We start from the raw sequence: 16,892 nt of genomic DNA on the forward strand, positions 1-16,892 counted from the left end.
CTGCCTACCTGGGGTCCCTCATCCAGGTCTACACTCCTTCCGGCTCAATACGCTCTGCTTGTGAAAGATGCCTGGTGCTCCCAGCCCAGTGTGGCTCCAAATCACTAGCCAGACTCTTCTCCTCTGTTGTGCCCAAATGGTGAAATGAATTACCTAAATCTATACAATCAGCAGAGTCCCTTTCTACTTTTAAGAGATGTCTGAAAACTCATCTGTTGAGGGAACACTTGTGCACAGATTCTGACCCTTCTCCTCTTTGCACTCAGGGGTAGAATGAGTCAGTAGGTCTAAGACTCAGCTCTTGTGATTTTTCAGCACTATTACTGAATGTTGTTGAAGACTGAGCACTTAACTGTGGTATTTGACTTGTTGACTATTCTACCCGCCCCCCAAAAAAATAAAAATAAAAGTAAAAAATCCTGCACCTCATTGCAGCACCTGCAGTCCAATAACTTTTAGCACTGTTGTCGCACTAACTAGTAGGGGCGTAACAGTACATGTAATGTATCTGTGCCAAACCGCTCCATAAGGCCGTTTGGTTCGGTACAGTGCTGTATTCGAACGAGTACAGTAAGTTTACGTTAGCCGCTGCACATGGCTCTTTAATATTCACGCAAGTACTTGTCTATGATTGGCTGAGCAGGGGAGGTGTTTTAATATTCATAAGGAAAGTGGTCTGTGATTCGTGTGATGTCCCCCGGTGAGCCAATCAGAAGATGAATATCAAAGAGCTTCCGTAGCCACAGGAGCTTGTGTCTGAATTGGCATCATGGCTGCTGCTAATGACCAACCGGAGCTTGAAGAGCCTCCCCCCTCGCTGTTTAATGGCAAGTTTTTGGTTTAATAAACATGCTAAACAAGCTAATGGTTTTGCCTTGTTCCATACTGTACCAAAAATGTACCAAACCGTGGCCCTAAAACCAAGGTACGTACCAAACCGTGATCTTTGTGTACCGTTAAACCCCTACTAACTAGGTTCTCCTTTTGTCTAAATTCTTGCTTGTGTTGTATGTCGCTTTAAACAGAAGCATCTGCTAAATGAAACTGTAAACTGTAAAAACACAAATTGAAAAAATATCTCTATTCTTTTTATCAGCCTCTGGCTGTAATGTAACCAACAGACTGGGGTATGCAACCTGCGGCTCTGGAACCTCATGCGGTCCTTAGACTCTTTAGCAGTGGCTTCCATCCTTTTTGAGCACAGAATGCAGAAAAAAAAACACATTAAAACCTCAATTAATCAAATCACAACTTTGACCAGGCCATAAACCAATAAAATTCAAAGTGCTCTGGACCTCTCACATCTTAAATTTGAATAAGACAGCAGAGTGAAAGTTGCACACTTCAGAAGATTATCAAAACCACAAAGATCCACCATCTTCCACTGCAACACAGAAAAGACCAGCTGCACAGTTTCAGTTGAAGTGGCGGCGAGGGATCTTTACCACACATTTCACATCCACAGTATGAAGGGTATGAGAGCACTTTTGTCTATTTCAAAAAGTAACAAGTAAACAAGAGAGAAACTTCAAAACTCATAATCAAGTTTCTGATATAAGAAATGTTAGCAGGGGAAATGAGAGCGCTGCAGACTGAAAGAGAGAAAGACAGAGGAGACACTTATCCAGAGGGGCGCCACTTAGGCTCAAAATATCAGAAAGAAATGTGTGCAGTCCCAAATCACAACTTAACAAGTCAGTACTGAGCAACAATTTCTGTACACACTGAAAAACACACACACAAGCACATGAACACACACACACATACACAAATAATGTTAGCGCCCAGAAAACAACAACCTCACAACGACAAAAGCTTATCTCAACATACCCAGGCTTTCTGTCTTTGGCATTCACTCACTCTTTCTCACTTCAACATACACATACACACACACACACACACACACACACTCACACACACTAAACACAAGCCAATCTTTCATCCCAAAATTCATGGAGGCAAATCTCTCTCATCCTCTACCAACCATTCTTTCCCTTTAACTCTCACAGGCACTGTTCCTCCCCCTGCCCCAGCGTTGCCTCTGAAATCGGCCTGTTTTCTCTGGCAAACGCTGACTGATTCTCTGTCACAGCACACTCTGCTTCCTGTCTTTTCCCTGGCCTTGTAACGGTCCAGTGGCTTTTCTCTAAAATAATCTAGTTCGCTTAGAAAAGCCTCGAGCAACTGTGAAAATAGGTTTCTCAAAAGCTAAATAAAGACATGTGCAACTAAAGTTTAAAGAGTACAAGGAAAACTGGGATAAAATAAAACGGCTAATTTTTTTGGTAAAACATGAGACACTATAACAAGTTTATGTCACCGCTGTTATCTGTTCAGTGTCACAGGTCAACATTGTCAACATTGTGCTAGGGCCTACAGCACAATTTAATGTCTGTTCTGGCATTACTCTTGAGCATTACTCTTGATGCCAGCTATAGTGAAGTTTAAAGAACACAAGAGACATAACTTGTTAATCTGGTTTTTGACTCACAGGCATAAGACACTAGATTACAAGAGGTAAGAGACACAATACTTAGTCTTTTGGAACATTTTGTCACTGTAAAATCACTGTAAATTACAACAAAAGCACAGTCACATCACTGTTTCACTCTACTTATAACAATATGATAAAATAATATCTTAAATTCAAAAGTTTGTCTCAGCACTTTACATTTAACAAAGAAGAATGAGTCATCATGAACTTCAGCTCTCTTGCCTTCCTGTACAAATCTTATGTTAGGCTATACAGCCATCTAGTGGTCAGATGAAGTAGTTCAAATACTAAGAGTCAACATTCACAAAAACCTCAGCTTCTTTACAAACTATGAACTTCTGGTGATTAAAATTAATTTTTGACGCGTGTGAGTAATTTTCTATGCTTTGCATTCTCTGTACTGTCATTTCATTTTATATCTGCATGATCTATTTTGTAGTTCGTGTTTTATTTAGCGTTTCCCTTGTTTCTCACAAACCACTTTATTTCTGCTCTCTTTTGTTTCCCAAGTCTGTGATAACTTTTTATGAGCTTCACTTGTGTCTCGTTGTCTCACAGTTCATTTTGAACCACTCCATCTTGTACCTCAGTGTCAGCAGCCCAGCATTTCTCATAGTTTGGTTCCTAATTTAGGACCAGTTTGTGCTTTGACCCATCATAAATCTGCCTGTATGTTAATATCTGCAGGTGTATACCATGTTACTTTCTAATTAAACAGACTTTTAGCCGTAATCTTGCCTTAGGTCTTACATTTGGACACTGTCACAGCACACTCTGCAACCTGTCTTTTCTGTCATAAGGATAGATTACCCCTTTATATGTACTTTTCAATAATTTTGACATACTTGTCAACACATCATTGATTTTTGATCCTTTACAATGAACGTTTGATACCCGTTTTTTTTAACTTTATACTATAAACACCACAGAGTTAAACTCGGTGAGCAGACAAGGAGACTGAAGTCTGGTTTGAAATATTGTATTCGCATTAGCACTTCAGCATTAGCTTTTTCTTCTCATCGATAGAAATTAGCTTCACCTTCGAGACCTGTAGCTAAGCTTAATCAGGTTACGAGCAAAATATTAAACACAGACGGTTTAATCGATACTAACCTCCTTTGAAGACAATATTCAATCCTCCCGTGTTCTTCGTTCAGGTGGAACCGTTAAAATTAAGTCTTTGCACCGGCAGCCGTTAAACGAAACGATGAAATGTACGCTCGCGAGCATTGGGCCTCGGTTTGAGTTGACGCCATGTTTGAGGTAGATCCTCCAACGGAAACACAAACTTTACTTCTATGTACAACTACAGAAACATTAATACAGTCATTATAAATATCTTAGAAATTTGTATTACGATGTCTGGGGAAAAAAAAAAAAAAAAAAAAACAACTTTGTGTTATTTGGTCTGTAAAATATTTTCTTGTTCAACCTGATCAGGCTGCAATAATATTTAGTGAAAAACGAACAAGTGCCCCATTTTTAAGACTTTATAAAATTTTATCAGACCATAATTTTAACTAAATCTCCCATGTTTTTAATTTTTTTTTTAAACTTGTATAGCTTCATTTCAGATACCCAAATTTGCCATTTCTCCTATGCAGGAGTGGATCCAGTGGGTTACCAGAGGTAGCCAGGTACTAACTATCTCTCCATTGTCCAGCAGTATCACTCACTTTGGACTATTTTGATTTACGAGAACATTCACAAATTTTAAGTCATTGTCTACACTCATGGGAAAGAAAAAATAGTCTTTCTTAACAACTTTATGTTTATTGAAGAGGAAACAACTTGCTGTGAGGCATGGTTTTTGAATGATTGCAACTAATTCACCCACCTTGTGACTTATTGTTAGAATTTGTTGCCAAGACTGTTCTGGTCCTTCAAAACTACAATTCATATGTATTTCAATGAACATTTATTATTTTTACTAAAATTTACAACATTGTGTTCATATTATTGTTGCATAAGAGTTGACAGTGAAAAAACACATTTGAACTGTGTGTTCTTTTCTCTTCTGTATTTTAATTCTTGATTAATAACTCCCCCGTAGCTAAGTAGGGCGCAAGGTGAAATATTGTAAATTCCACTTATACTCTAAAGCAGTTTATATCTTCAAACTGTGTGGCCACTGAACATTTCACACTCAACAGATTGCCGATCCACATGATAAAAACACAAGAAGATTTAAGCTGATTATTTTATGAGTGCTAGTTTTTGGCTTTCATTTCATACTCACCTTAATCCTCCATCTAAATAATGACATTGTTATCAAACATCTTTGGCATTTGTGCAAGGATCTGGATTACACTCACACAAATATTTGTTATGGTTGGATGATATATGCCTCAAGAGTTACACCAGATTTGTACACAGCCTTTCCATAAAACCAAAAGTAACGCTATGGTCTACAGCTAGATCCAATGAATAGGCTGCTTCCAATCTACATTAAACTCCTACATTAAATCCATTGAGCTCTAATCCATCAGTATGTGGCATCATACAGACAGGGGGCAATCTGGACAATGCATTGGACAAATTGGTTAACCAGGATTACTTTTTTTCTCACATGCCAAAAAATGATGATGATCTAACACATTTCCTTGTGATAAGTACAATAGTATCACAATACTGATGAATCTGCTTTGAAAAAAGAGAGAAAACTCAGTGGTTTGGTCTGTTTTGAAGCAGCCAAAAGTCCAGACTGGAATTACATGACTGCTGCCATGGGTGGTTGTGTCAAAAATAATATGCTGTTGTGTTTGAAGTTGCTACTTTTATGGCAGAATTAAGTTGTTGTTGTTTTTTTGGAATGAATAACTTTTGTAAAGTAGTGGCTGTATAGCTACCTTTTTCTCTTGAGAACAAGGAGCATGAGGCTGACCACTTGAACACTGACCACTTCTCATCACAAGGGAAGTAGCATATTGGATATTTACTCCCAAAGCATTGTAAATGAGGTAGTAGGGGAGAATGGGGTAAGTTGAGCCTGTGGGTAAATTGACCCACCCCCTGTCTCTGTGAAACGGTACGCATCAGTGATCACATGACTCTGGATTTAATTAACCAGCCTCATTTCAAGCTCTCTGTGGTGAAACACAGAACACAAGCTGAAGTGTTAAGTAACTTTTATTCTCCCAAAAATCATTTTTTGCATGTCGAAGTAAATTTTCAACATATCACGAATAATGACTATAAACTCAAAATTATTTCAACTATATTCAAAAACATACAGCAAATGTGTTGCTGAACTAACAATGTATAAAACCATGTGAATCGTGTAGCAAGGTATTAGTCTGAATTGCTAGGCTAGGTTGTTTTTAACAAAATGGTAGCTGTGGGGTAAAGTGAGCCAAACTGCTTGGGATAAATTGACCCAGTAAATTAACCTACCCCACAATGAGGCACTAAAGTGTCAGAGGTAAAACGTGTTTAAGTATGGTTCTACATAATGATTTGTTTTTTGTTTTTTGTTTTTTTAAATGTGTGTAACAATGTAGACAAGCTAGAATGCCGAGGAAATACAGCAGGAAGACAAACTGGGGCTCAACACCCCTTGAGGAGATGCAGAGAGCAGCAACTTAAGTCCAGGGTGGAAAATCCCTAAGAAAAGTGGCCACAGAGAGAAATATTGACAGGTCAACCTTACGCAGATTCCTAAAAAAGAAAGAGGGAGGGGAAGTGACAATGGCAGGCTACACAGGGACAGCAAGCGCAAAGAGGGTCTTCACAGAGGAAATGGAGGAAGACCTTGCAAACCATGCGAAAAAACTGGCTGACCAGTTCCATGGCCTCAGGGCAAAGAAATCCCATGATCTAGCCGATGAAATGGCAGAGAAAAACAATATCTCTGTCCCAAGAGCTGGAAAGCTAACCATTCAGCAGGTAGTGTCGAGGAGATCACTATTTAACTCAGGTAAACAGTTGGTCTTGTAGCTAAACAGATTCTTAGTAATGTCCCTATTCTTTTAGGTCGAGATTGGTTCATCAACTTCAAGGAACGCTACCAAAAAGGTTAAAAGGTCAACTTACCCCCATGTGGTTCAATCTACCCTTTGAGGTGGAGCAATTTACCCCTTAGCTGGGGCAAGCTGAGCCACAAAGACCACTTTTTTTTTGACAGGCTATATTTTCATGACCAATCATTATGGATGTGGTCTTATTATTTCCATTGACGTGAGACATCATGAAATTAATGTACATGTGTTGATTTCACTTCAGTTTCATTTCCACTTGCCTACAGGTCAAACAATGCAAAAAGTGGCTCAGTTTACCCTGCTCTCCCCTACTGTAATGAGATCTATTTTGTGTGACAGTCACTTTAATGAAAGGATCTACCTGCATGATTCAAAGACACTTAACTGGACCAAATGTGCCACACCTGATTGCACTCGTGGTAGGCGGGGCTTAGAGTATTTAACGTCATGGTATGGAAGGAATTGAGAGGTTTCTTTCCCTTTAAGAAGGTTCATAGGAAGCGAAACGTCCATTAAATGTGTATGCTATGGTGATACTCGGCTGTAGTAGTGTGCCAGATTTCCTGTTGTGCCTATTGTTGCCACTCCTACAGTTTCCCACCACTCACTGCTCATATGCTGTTAGTGTATTCAGCCTGTGATGTCAAGATGTCGCGTGCAGTCTTATATAGTGTTGCATAACCTCCTGGCAGCGACCAGTGTTGGCTGTATTCCTCACACGGTGGGCATAAAGACGGATCATTGCGTGTTGAGACGGGGGTAGTGATCCTGATATTAAATCTAATGCTGCCTGTAGTCGATTTTGGCGTATTTACGACCGTGCTAATAATTCAGCGTCAGTTCAGTGGATGTTGACGCAGCGTTATCCGGAAGGGGAGTTTGCACAGATAGACATCACGGGCTGCTTCTGCGCCTGCCGTCTGTGCCCCGCCCTCTCTGACTCCCAGCAGCATCACCGGCAGCTGCTGTCACAACCCGGAGAATAGATCCACCGTTTACCGAGCCTGACGGCGGGCATAGTGTTCTCAGACTGCTTATGGTAGTAGGTTGGATGCGTATGTGAGTACATACCAACTTGCCATTTGTGCAGTAGCATAGCCTGCTTGTTTACGCCTGTTGTGTGTCCACTGTGACTGATCGCGTCGTCTTGTGTGAATAATATATCTCTATTCGAGGTTTTCCAAGGACATCAGTGCGCGGCACGGTGCGGCAGCGATGAGCACGTCTGACGGCTACACCGATCAAGTGGGAGGTAACCTGTTTCTGCTGCTGTAGTCATTGAGTTTTCCCAGACTTCTCAGACACAACCAGGGTTCAAGCTCTCCGTCTCCGCTCCTCGCTCGGTTCAGCGCCTGGCTTTGGGCTGCAACGTCATGAGTTGATCGCGCCTGACAGATGTTGCTGTGTTGCAGTTGTACAGGCGTACACTCTCCTCTTGTTCTCGCCGTTTTGGGAGGTGATTCTGTGAAAAACGATTTGTGTCATAAATGTTCAGTCCCCGCTTTGTGCTCGCGCTGATCGCAACCTTCAATTAGATTTCAGGATTGCATAAAATGATACCTGGATCTGCTGCATCAATGCTACCGTCTGCAGAAGCTGCGAAATTGTACCAGACTAATTACGTCCGCAACTCCCGTGTCATCGGACTTTTGTGGGCCATCTTCACTATCCTGTTCGGTATGGTGAATGTGACCATCTTCTCACAGCCCTATTGGATCGGGGATGGCGTAGATACGCCGCAGGCTGGCTACTTCGGCCTCTTCCACTACTGTGTCGGAGACGGACACTCCAGAGATCTGGCCTGCCAGGGCAGCTTCACTGAGTTCTCCAATATCCCCTCCAGTGCGTTCAAGGCCGCCTCCTTCTTCATTGGAATGTCCATGATGCTGGTTGTCACCTGCATCGGCTGCTTCAGTCTCTTCTTCCTGCTCAGCACCTCCACTGTGTACAAGATCTGTGGCTGGATGCAAGCAGCATCAGGTAAGTCAGGGGGCAGGGACTTTGAGAAGAGGGGAGAGGGTTTGTTTAACACTGTAACTGTAAATGTTGGGAGAGAAAGTAAAAAACAAACAAACAAATAACTCCAACTTCACAGCTACATTGCAGCAGTTTTCATTGTACATACACATTTTTAACTAAAACACATGCACATGTTGACAAAATCCTTAACAAATGCTGCCTAAATATTTTCAATTATTAACCTTCAAAAGACTTTTTTAAAGACTAATCATTATATGATGAATGACTGAGCTAACTTCCTGTGAATGGGAGCACTTGTGGTTGTGGTGAATACTCTGACAGTGTCCAGAATCTTCTCTGTACTGTAGTCGTCAGCCAGCACTGCTGAGCAGGCAGTGCTGTCCATGGTGCTGAAGTGAGGCTGATGCCTAATTAACAGTCTAAGTGTCACCACTTTTACTAGGCCACAGGTGGAGTCACATGTAGGCAAAAAAATGTGAGGCACAAAGTAAATGTACTCCATATTTGCTGTAACCGTGGGTGAAGGTGTGACATTAGATTTAAAAGTTATTTTTTAGTATTGTGTGTTTGAGTTATTGTGTAAAAGCCTATAAGAGAAGGTGTAGTGCCTACGTATTCAAATCAATGCTTGCAATGCTTCACTGTGCTGCTAATCAAGTAAAGCTTGATTATTTGTCATTAAAATATTTTATTCTACTAAAAATACCGTAAAACATGTAGAAGTAAAAAATGGTTAGATAGTAAAGGATGTAAATGGCGTTAACCAACATTTATTTTTGAACAGTTCTGCAGCCAAATGTTATATGACTGGTCATTCTTTTTCAGCCTCCTGGTATATGTTGCGTAAGTTTGTGCAGCAGCGGTTGAAGTTGTGCAAATGTTTTAGAGGTCAGTGGTCCGGCTGCTGGCAGCGTTTTGTCTCTGTTTCCGTGGGGTCATGTCATCAAGTGTGAGTGGAGGCCTCCATCATCTGAAAGGGGTCTGAGCGCTGCCAAACATCGGTCCGCTCAGCTGCACCACCGGTCACAACGGCCAGCTTGATGTTTGCAACCAAGGCAAATGAGGTGGGGGGATTTTATTTTGGACCGACTCCAGCTCGGTGTGTTATGTTAGGCTGCATTAACGCAACAGGCCTGTCTAATGAGGAGACTGTGAGGGTTTTGTGCTGCTGTAGCAGAGAGATGAAAGAGAAAGCCAAGAGGAGAGACCCTGACCACAGAGAGCTGGCACAGAGAGGCCTAATGAGTGAGCCTGGCTGCTTAGTGCTGTCAAACTTCATCAGGCTTAGCTGAAGGTTAAACTCCCGCTGCCTTTGCTTACTAGACCCGTGGAGGACAGGTGGCCCACTGGCATCTGTAATGGGCCCCTTACTGTCAGCTGATGTTTGGATAGGAAGGTACCAATCATCAATATAAGTGCAATTAACTGCAGGGTGGATAGTGTTTTTTTATATAAGAGAAAGTGAAAGAGTTTACCCACTGATTTCCTTTCATTACTTTAATCTCTGCTTCAAAACTATACGTCACATCTCAGTGACACCGTGGGTCACCCTGATCTTGTTGTCTTCTTTCCTGGCGGTGAGAATACAAGTCACATAATCAGCATTCACGCTGCTTTCCCCGGCTTGATGCAAATATGTAAGGTGAAAAAAAACAGCACATCACTTTCCCATCTCTTATGAGGCCATTCATGCAGGCTAACTCAATATCAAGGTCATACTATATGTGTTGGCTGCGTGTATGTAATTTAAGTGATTCACTATATGCCACTCTGGCAGCAGCTTCACAGCTCCCCTTAGACTGAGGTCAGAAGGTTGCGAATAAGCACTTAACAACAAATTCCCATCGATGCACACACACACCTCATGAGGGAATCAGTCAGTGAAAGCATGCACACATATCTCCAAGAAAGGAGGTTTTATTTCTCTTACTCTGAAGCCAAGGTAAAATCACTAAATGTCTGATGAGGAACACATTAGCTCTGTGGAAGTGTCTACCTCAGCCAAACAAAGTAGAGTGCAGAGTGCACAGTGCCTCCATCCTGCCCTGGATGGACTTGTATCCTTCTTTCACACTGGAGCTATTTCTGTCCATGCATCTGCTCAAGTCCACGGCAGGCAGATGTAAGTGTGCTTTTTTTTTTCCGCTGAACTGGGCACAACAAGAAACATAATGCACAGGCTTCTATAGCTCGATCCCTTTCTGCTACTTTCACACTTTCACCCTCTTGTGCTTTCCAACCACTTTCACTTCCTCATTTTGCCCTCATTGTATTTCAGTCTCCCTTATTTTTCCCACTGCTCTTCTCTCCTCCTTCTCCTCTTCGTTAACACGTTCTGGTGAGTACATTACGTGCTGTCCATTTCTCCATCCATCCTCCGCGTCCCATGACTGCAGTTCTTCAGGGGTCTGCATGCCAATTAAGTAAGAAGTCCGTGAGGTCACGGATAATTACTGCTCTGTTTTACACCCCCTCTACGTACTCAGTTATGTCAGCTGCAGCCTTTTTCTTCTGTTCGATGGGATTGTTCTCTTTGACAAAACATATGAGTCATACCTGTGAATAAGCAAGACGTGAGCTTTGTAAAGTCAGCAGAACAAATATGCAGTCTGAGGGTGGCCTATTTGGAAAGACACAGACTGTTTTCAAAAGAGCTGCATTTGCGTAGGGGCCTCATTTTTTTTTTATATTTGCATTATTTGGTCTGCTATGTTGGCTTGAGCTTGCTTTTTTGTATTTTTTCCCTGAGTAATTAGGAAAGAAAACATTTGCTTTAAAATTCATGGGGAAAGCAGAATTACACCACAGTGCTCTGAAACCTCCTCTGCTTCTCCTTTGATGTCTTTGCTAGTAGATACCTCAGGGATGACTTTTTCACATTGTGCACAAGCTCGTGCTTTCTGCAGCATTTGCATGACTTCCTCCAATTTGTCTAATGAGCTACTCTTGGCAAGTGAGTTTCTGATGGTAGCACAACCCAGGACTGACCGTGGTTTCTGTGCTCATTTTAATTTCACTGGTCTGTAATGAACCCCCTGTGGTTTTACTGTGATGTCAAGATTTCATGCTTTAGACCATTCTAAACCCCATACCATGCTTCATATTGAGGTATCCATTATCTCCTCTTACAGACTTCACATTTAACACGGGGATTGTTGGGAGTGCTTTGGCCTCTGTTTGTGTTTCCACTTTGTTTGTGAAAGCACAAACTGCACACATGTGGCAAATATTAATTTCACTGGGTGTATATGGAGTGTACAGTAAATTCATTTATGTAGTCTCAGTTTTACAGAGGAAAAAAGTTGGATGAAGATCAAACAGGAGGACTCATGTCAAGATGTGAAAACTTTGTCGCCTGACAGAGCTCAGACTGGGAGACAGGGGGAAACAGGACTGACAATAAAGTGAAGAAGCACCTGGGAAATAACATATGAGAGACAAGCATGAGGTGTAAAGTCAGACAAAAGAGACAGAGGGTGAGAGGAAAACAGAGTTCAGAGATGACACACTGGTCCTCTGGGTCACCTCTGTCTCTCCCTCTATATCATTATCTGTGTTTCTTTGTGGCTGGCCCTCGCTCCCATGGTTCATTAGCTCCATTGAGAGGCTTGTTCTGAGGAGGGGTGGGCTGTTAAGCCTGGCTGAATGCAGAGGTGGAAAGTGGTGGAGCTCTGTGTGAGAGCAGCCGTCACAGAGCTTTACTTTTCACTGCAGTAGACATGGACCTGAGTACTCCAGTCCTCCATGTTAATACTGCAAATGAGCACTTTAGTCACCCAGCAGGCCTTGAAAAGCAGGTTTGAGCTTGTTCCAAGTTTGTGCTTTTGCCTTTTTCTTTGCTTTTGGTGTTAGAAGATGTGACTGCCCCTTCCCAGGCATCATAAACTTTTCTGTCCACATGCATATTTCTAAAAGGCTAATTTGAGAGAAACTGCTTTTGCAAAAATTAGCGTATAAATTAATATTTCAATCAAACACATGAGTTGACTTTAATTAATGTAATGCTTTAAAATGCAGTTGATGATTTCCAGATTAAGGAAATTGAGGACATTGAAGAATATTTCCCAAACAAGGGATATATGTCAGAAACTTTCCCCTTTTTTAACACTTATTAACTCGTAGAGATCCAAAGTTGACTTTCTGTACTTTATTTCCTTGCCTGATTTGGATTGAGTGATTGAGACAGTTTTAACAAAGAGCACCCCCTAGAGTTTGATATCAAGCCACACATAGGAACAAAAATATGCTGCTCTTAAACTGACCACCTGAGACTGGCTCCAAAATAAGCTAAATTCTGTCAAAGACCATTTAAAATCCACATTTCTAAATCAGTTGTGGACTTCCTCCCTTATTTCTTTAGTACTTCAGAGCATAGACTGTGTAAAACATGGATGTAGTCTCAAAGCCCAACTGGAAACAGAACGTTTTAAAAGATTGAGATGTGACAAGAAAATTCAACCCCTGCTCATTGTGAAGGTGTAAAGAAATTAAACTTTCAGACCAAGGCTGGGTATTCAGGAGACCACGTATTTTTATACGTTTAGGCCTGTCATCCACACGAAACTGCAGCTTTACGTCACTAAAAACAATGTTTTCTGAAAAACGGCCAAGGTGAAGATTTCGGAAAACTCCGGTTTCATGGTTTCTGTGGATGTAAACAGAGTTTTTTGTTTTCAAACGTCACAGCTGAATGACGGGGGCTCATTCTGATTGGCTGACACAGGTTTTACTCTGAATCAGGGGTGACGTTATAGGTGGGCCCATTGGTCCCAAGCCCACTAACTTTTCAACAGGCCCACTGTAAACTTTTCTTTGGAAAAGAAAAAGATTTTTTTTTGTTTGGTTGGTGAAATTTTGTAACTTAAAGTTTGCTTTGGTTTCATTATTAGATGCCCTGTCTTTGTGAAATAAGCCCAGTTTGGAAATCTTTGAGCCTGTTGTACAAAAAAAAACAAACAATTGAACAGAGTTACGAAACATTCAGCCTCAGGTTACAACGAGAGAATGACTTTGGGAAGGACTTTTGATATTTTGTTTTTTAATTAAATGTGGTTAACGTCACTACTTTAACAACCTACAATAAATATAGCACCATCGCTGTGCAGCCCACTGGTGCATCATGTTCTACAAAAAATGTTATTTTTTTATCATATTATATCAGCCTGTCATTATTAATAGTTTTAATGGTGAACTACTTACTTTTGGAATTTAAGACCGAGAACAAAATTTGTTTGGCTCACCCAAAACTGAAATCCTGGCTCCATCCCTACTCTTAACAATGTTGTACATGTTGTAAATGTTTTGTTTGCTGTAAAAAATGAACAGTTTTGCACTTTAGCACAATTAGGGCATGTCTTATTTTACTGATAGACCGGAATATTTTGGTTGTTTGTCAGGTGGCTTTCAAGCTCATCTGTATCGAAGTCCATCCTATCCATCCTAATTATTAGTCATTGGAGTCAGCACTTCTGATGTAAGGCGTGCAACTTTTGGGATTCATCAAACCTCTCCAGAAACCAGTGTGTGACAACACCTGTGCTTAATAGCCTGTGGTTTTTATACAACTGCACCTACTCCATGATTACTCCTAGAATACAACTCCCTAAATATCAGTGCACCATCGTTTACTTTGTGGGCTTTGAAGTAGCAATGAAAACAATTCTATGCGCCAGGTCTGAGTTTTGCAAATTTTTGTAGAAACCATTAGTTTTTATCAAGAGTAGATTAAAGAAAGTGCCTGATGATCAACCTACTATCTTTTTTAAAAAGAAAAGTAGGTTTGGACGGCTGAATTAACACATCTTCAGCCTTCTCTCCGTGAGTATCTAGACAGCCAATCTGCAGTCTATGACAGGAGCCTAGTCTTACCTCGGACATATTTGTTATTTGACAGCAGTCTGTGCCAGTTCTGAGCCTGCCAGTTATCATCATCATGTTTAAAACAGCCTGATGTATCCAGTCAGTCATGCTGCTGCAGCTATACGTGCAAAGAGAGGACTAATGTCTCTCTGCAGCACATCAAGTCAGATCCCCGATGGGGCAGATTTGTGTAACCCAGATAGAGGAACAACATGGATGAATGCTGTCTGCTGTTACAGAAAGATGCATGAGTGCTAACAACTTTGAAAATATACTAAAGAAGGAAGCATCTTCATCTGTATTTTTGTGACAATACCAGGATGATACACTGGGTTAGGAGTGATGTAAGCATTACAATAATAAACAACCTGAGCAGTAAGAGTGCAGATTTATTCTTAAATCCTTAAATGAGCCTTAGCAATCTTCGGCTGGTATCCACAGTTTGTCCGATGTACAGGACAAGTGATGACAGCTGGTTCAGGGTAATTGCAGAGCAGATCTGTATTCTCTCTGGGTCTTTTTTAGAGCAGCGCTAAATCTGAATGTGCTGACCTGCTACTTTAAGTTTGAATCAGATCAAGTGGATACACCAACATCCGCTACACAGATGGGGATGATCCCTAAAGTACAAACTCCTCACTGTGACTCTACCAACTTAATCAGTCCTGCTTTCTCAAAAATTTCCTCTTGTCTTGACAGATAATCTGATTTCAAATCAAACTCCTTCCCATCCGGTGATGATGTGATTAAGAGACACGTATATTAAGGAATTAAGGAGGCATTAAAGGACAGTCATCCAGCTCAGAGCTCATTGAACAGAGGGAGAGAGGGTGGAGGTTGGATTTCTTCACTCACCATCACACACAGATTGCAGTCACATTTGCATGCACAGGAATCTGCATGCACGCACAAGTACCATTGTGGGCAGGTTTTTTCAACAGCATGAAGGTTGATGGGAACGCCACGTGTTCTTGTGATGCATGTTTGCTGATTTCATGCTTATTTGTGGATGCAGAGGAGGTGGTTTAATCATGTTTTTTGGACTTCAAACCAAACAAATCAATGCAGATTAATTAGCCCACACCTTATGAGTTTGGCAGTACCGCCGCAGAATACAAATTATTAATGCAAGCCGAGGCTTCATCATGACTCCCCTGTGTTCTGCGTCCCTGTAGCTCCTGCAAAATATGGATTTAATCAGAGTTAATCCCTGTGATCTCAGGGGTGGTCCGGCTCAGTTCAGAGCTCAGGTGGTGGAAGCTGCTGATTTATTTCACAGGGGAGGACGAGGAGGGACAGCTAGGACACTGTGACTCATGGAGAAACTTTCGAGGACATGTAGTGACAGTAATGATGTTAGCGTCCATTAAAGTGAATCACCTGTGTGTGGAAAGGGTCCAAGGACATCTGCTTTTTATAACAATTAATTGCAACATTTAAGTTATATATTTTAGGGCATTTACACCCATAAAGCTAAGACAGCTGAAGAGAAACAGGAAGTAGTAGGAATAGCGAGTGGGAGTCAACATACAGCAAATGGTCGAGGCTGGGAGTCAAACCAGCAACAGGGGCTAAAACACATTAAAACAGGTGCATCACAACACAAATAAATGAATACAGAGTTAGCGCATTTCACTAATGAGTCATCTCAGTCAGACTCGCCTACAACCTGTTTAAAAGACCCATGGCCACTGGGACAAATGATTTAAGATACCGATTCGATTTTGCCTTATTCACTGAGTATTACCAGCATTACAGTATAATATTTTACTCCATATGAAATTTGAATTTAAAACAATAGTATCTAACAAAAGAAACTTCTTAATAAAAGATGAATTACAACTCAAATGCACCAGGAACATCTCTGGTCCGGCTCTGCTCCGTCTCAAATTGACTGTGGACGCCAACTCACACACTGCTGTGTGTTCAGTCCGGAGGGCCAGATAATAGAATAGAATAAATTTGAATATTCTTTATTGATCCCCCTTGGGGGGAATTTTTTTTTGTCATAGCAGCTCACAAAAAAAGTGCATAACGCAATAAACAATAAAAATAGAATAGGATAATAGATTGTAAAAATAGAAATTTGAAGAAATATAAAGAAATATAGGAAATCTAGAAAAGTAGAAAAATATTACTATTTACATATTTTTATAGGAGCGAGATATATACAAAGACTGTGGCAGAAAGCTGGAGTTGTGAGACTGAGAAGTTCTTGTGCTTCCCATTCAAATGATGATCCTCTCCTCGTCAATGTTGGACTGTCAAAACCTCAAAACTGTTGACTACTGGTGTGACTCCAGTTTGTTTAATTTTGATTGTCACTGGGTGTTTTCAGGTAGTTTCCATGCATGACTTCCTGTCCCTCTTGATCTGCAGCAGATCAAGCGATCAATCAAACAAGTTTTGTTTTTTGCATCCAGCAAAAATCGGATCGGTTGCATATCTACTGTGACCTGCTGGAGCAGAGCGGATCCAGTTGAAGTTAACACATTGACTTTGATGGGAATCTATCCGATCTGGTTCCGTGATGTACTTGAGCCAGACTGTAGACGCATCTGGTGTATTTCAGCCATTATGCT

General features: G+C 41.1%; 1 protein-coding gene across 2 annotated transcripts in view; it reads left to right on the forward strand.

The window, feature by feature from the left end:
* The first annotated feature begins 6,959 nt into the window (after window positions 1–6,959).
* Window positions 6,960–16,892, forward strand: part of LOC141796526 (LHFPL tetraspan subfamily member 3 protein-like) — a 34,516-nt gene continuing 24,583 nt past the window's right edge. The window contains exon 1 of one of the 2 annotated variants that reach the window (XM_074677701.1): window positions 6,960–8,451. In XM_074677701.1, the coding sequence (XP_074533802.1) occupies window positions 8,025–8,451 (427 nt within the window). In that variant the 5' untranslated portion in view covers window positions 6,960–8,024. The remainder of the gene's footprint in view (window positions 8,452–16,892) is intronic. The other variant, XM_074677702.1, reaches the window with a different exon arrangement.

Source organism: Halichoeres trimaculatus, unplaced genomic scaffold, assembly GCF_033239565.1.
Source record: "Halichoeres trimaculatus isolate MK-OKI-2021-1 unplaced genomic scaffold, fHalTri1.1 fHalTri1_scaffold_10, whole genome shotgun sequence".
NCBI lineage: Eukaryota > Metazoa > Chordata > Actinopteri > Labriformes > Labridae > Halichoeres > Halichoeres trimaculatus.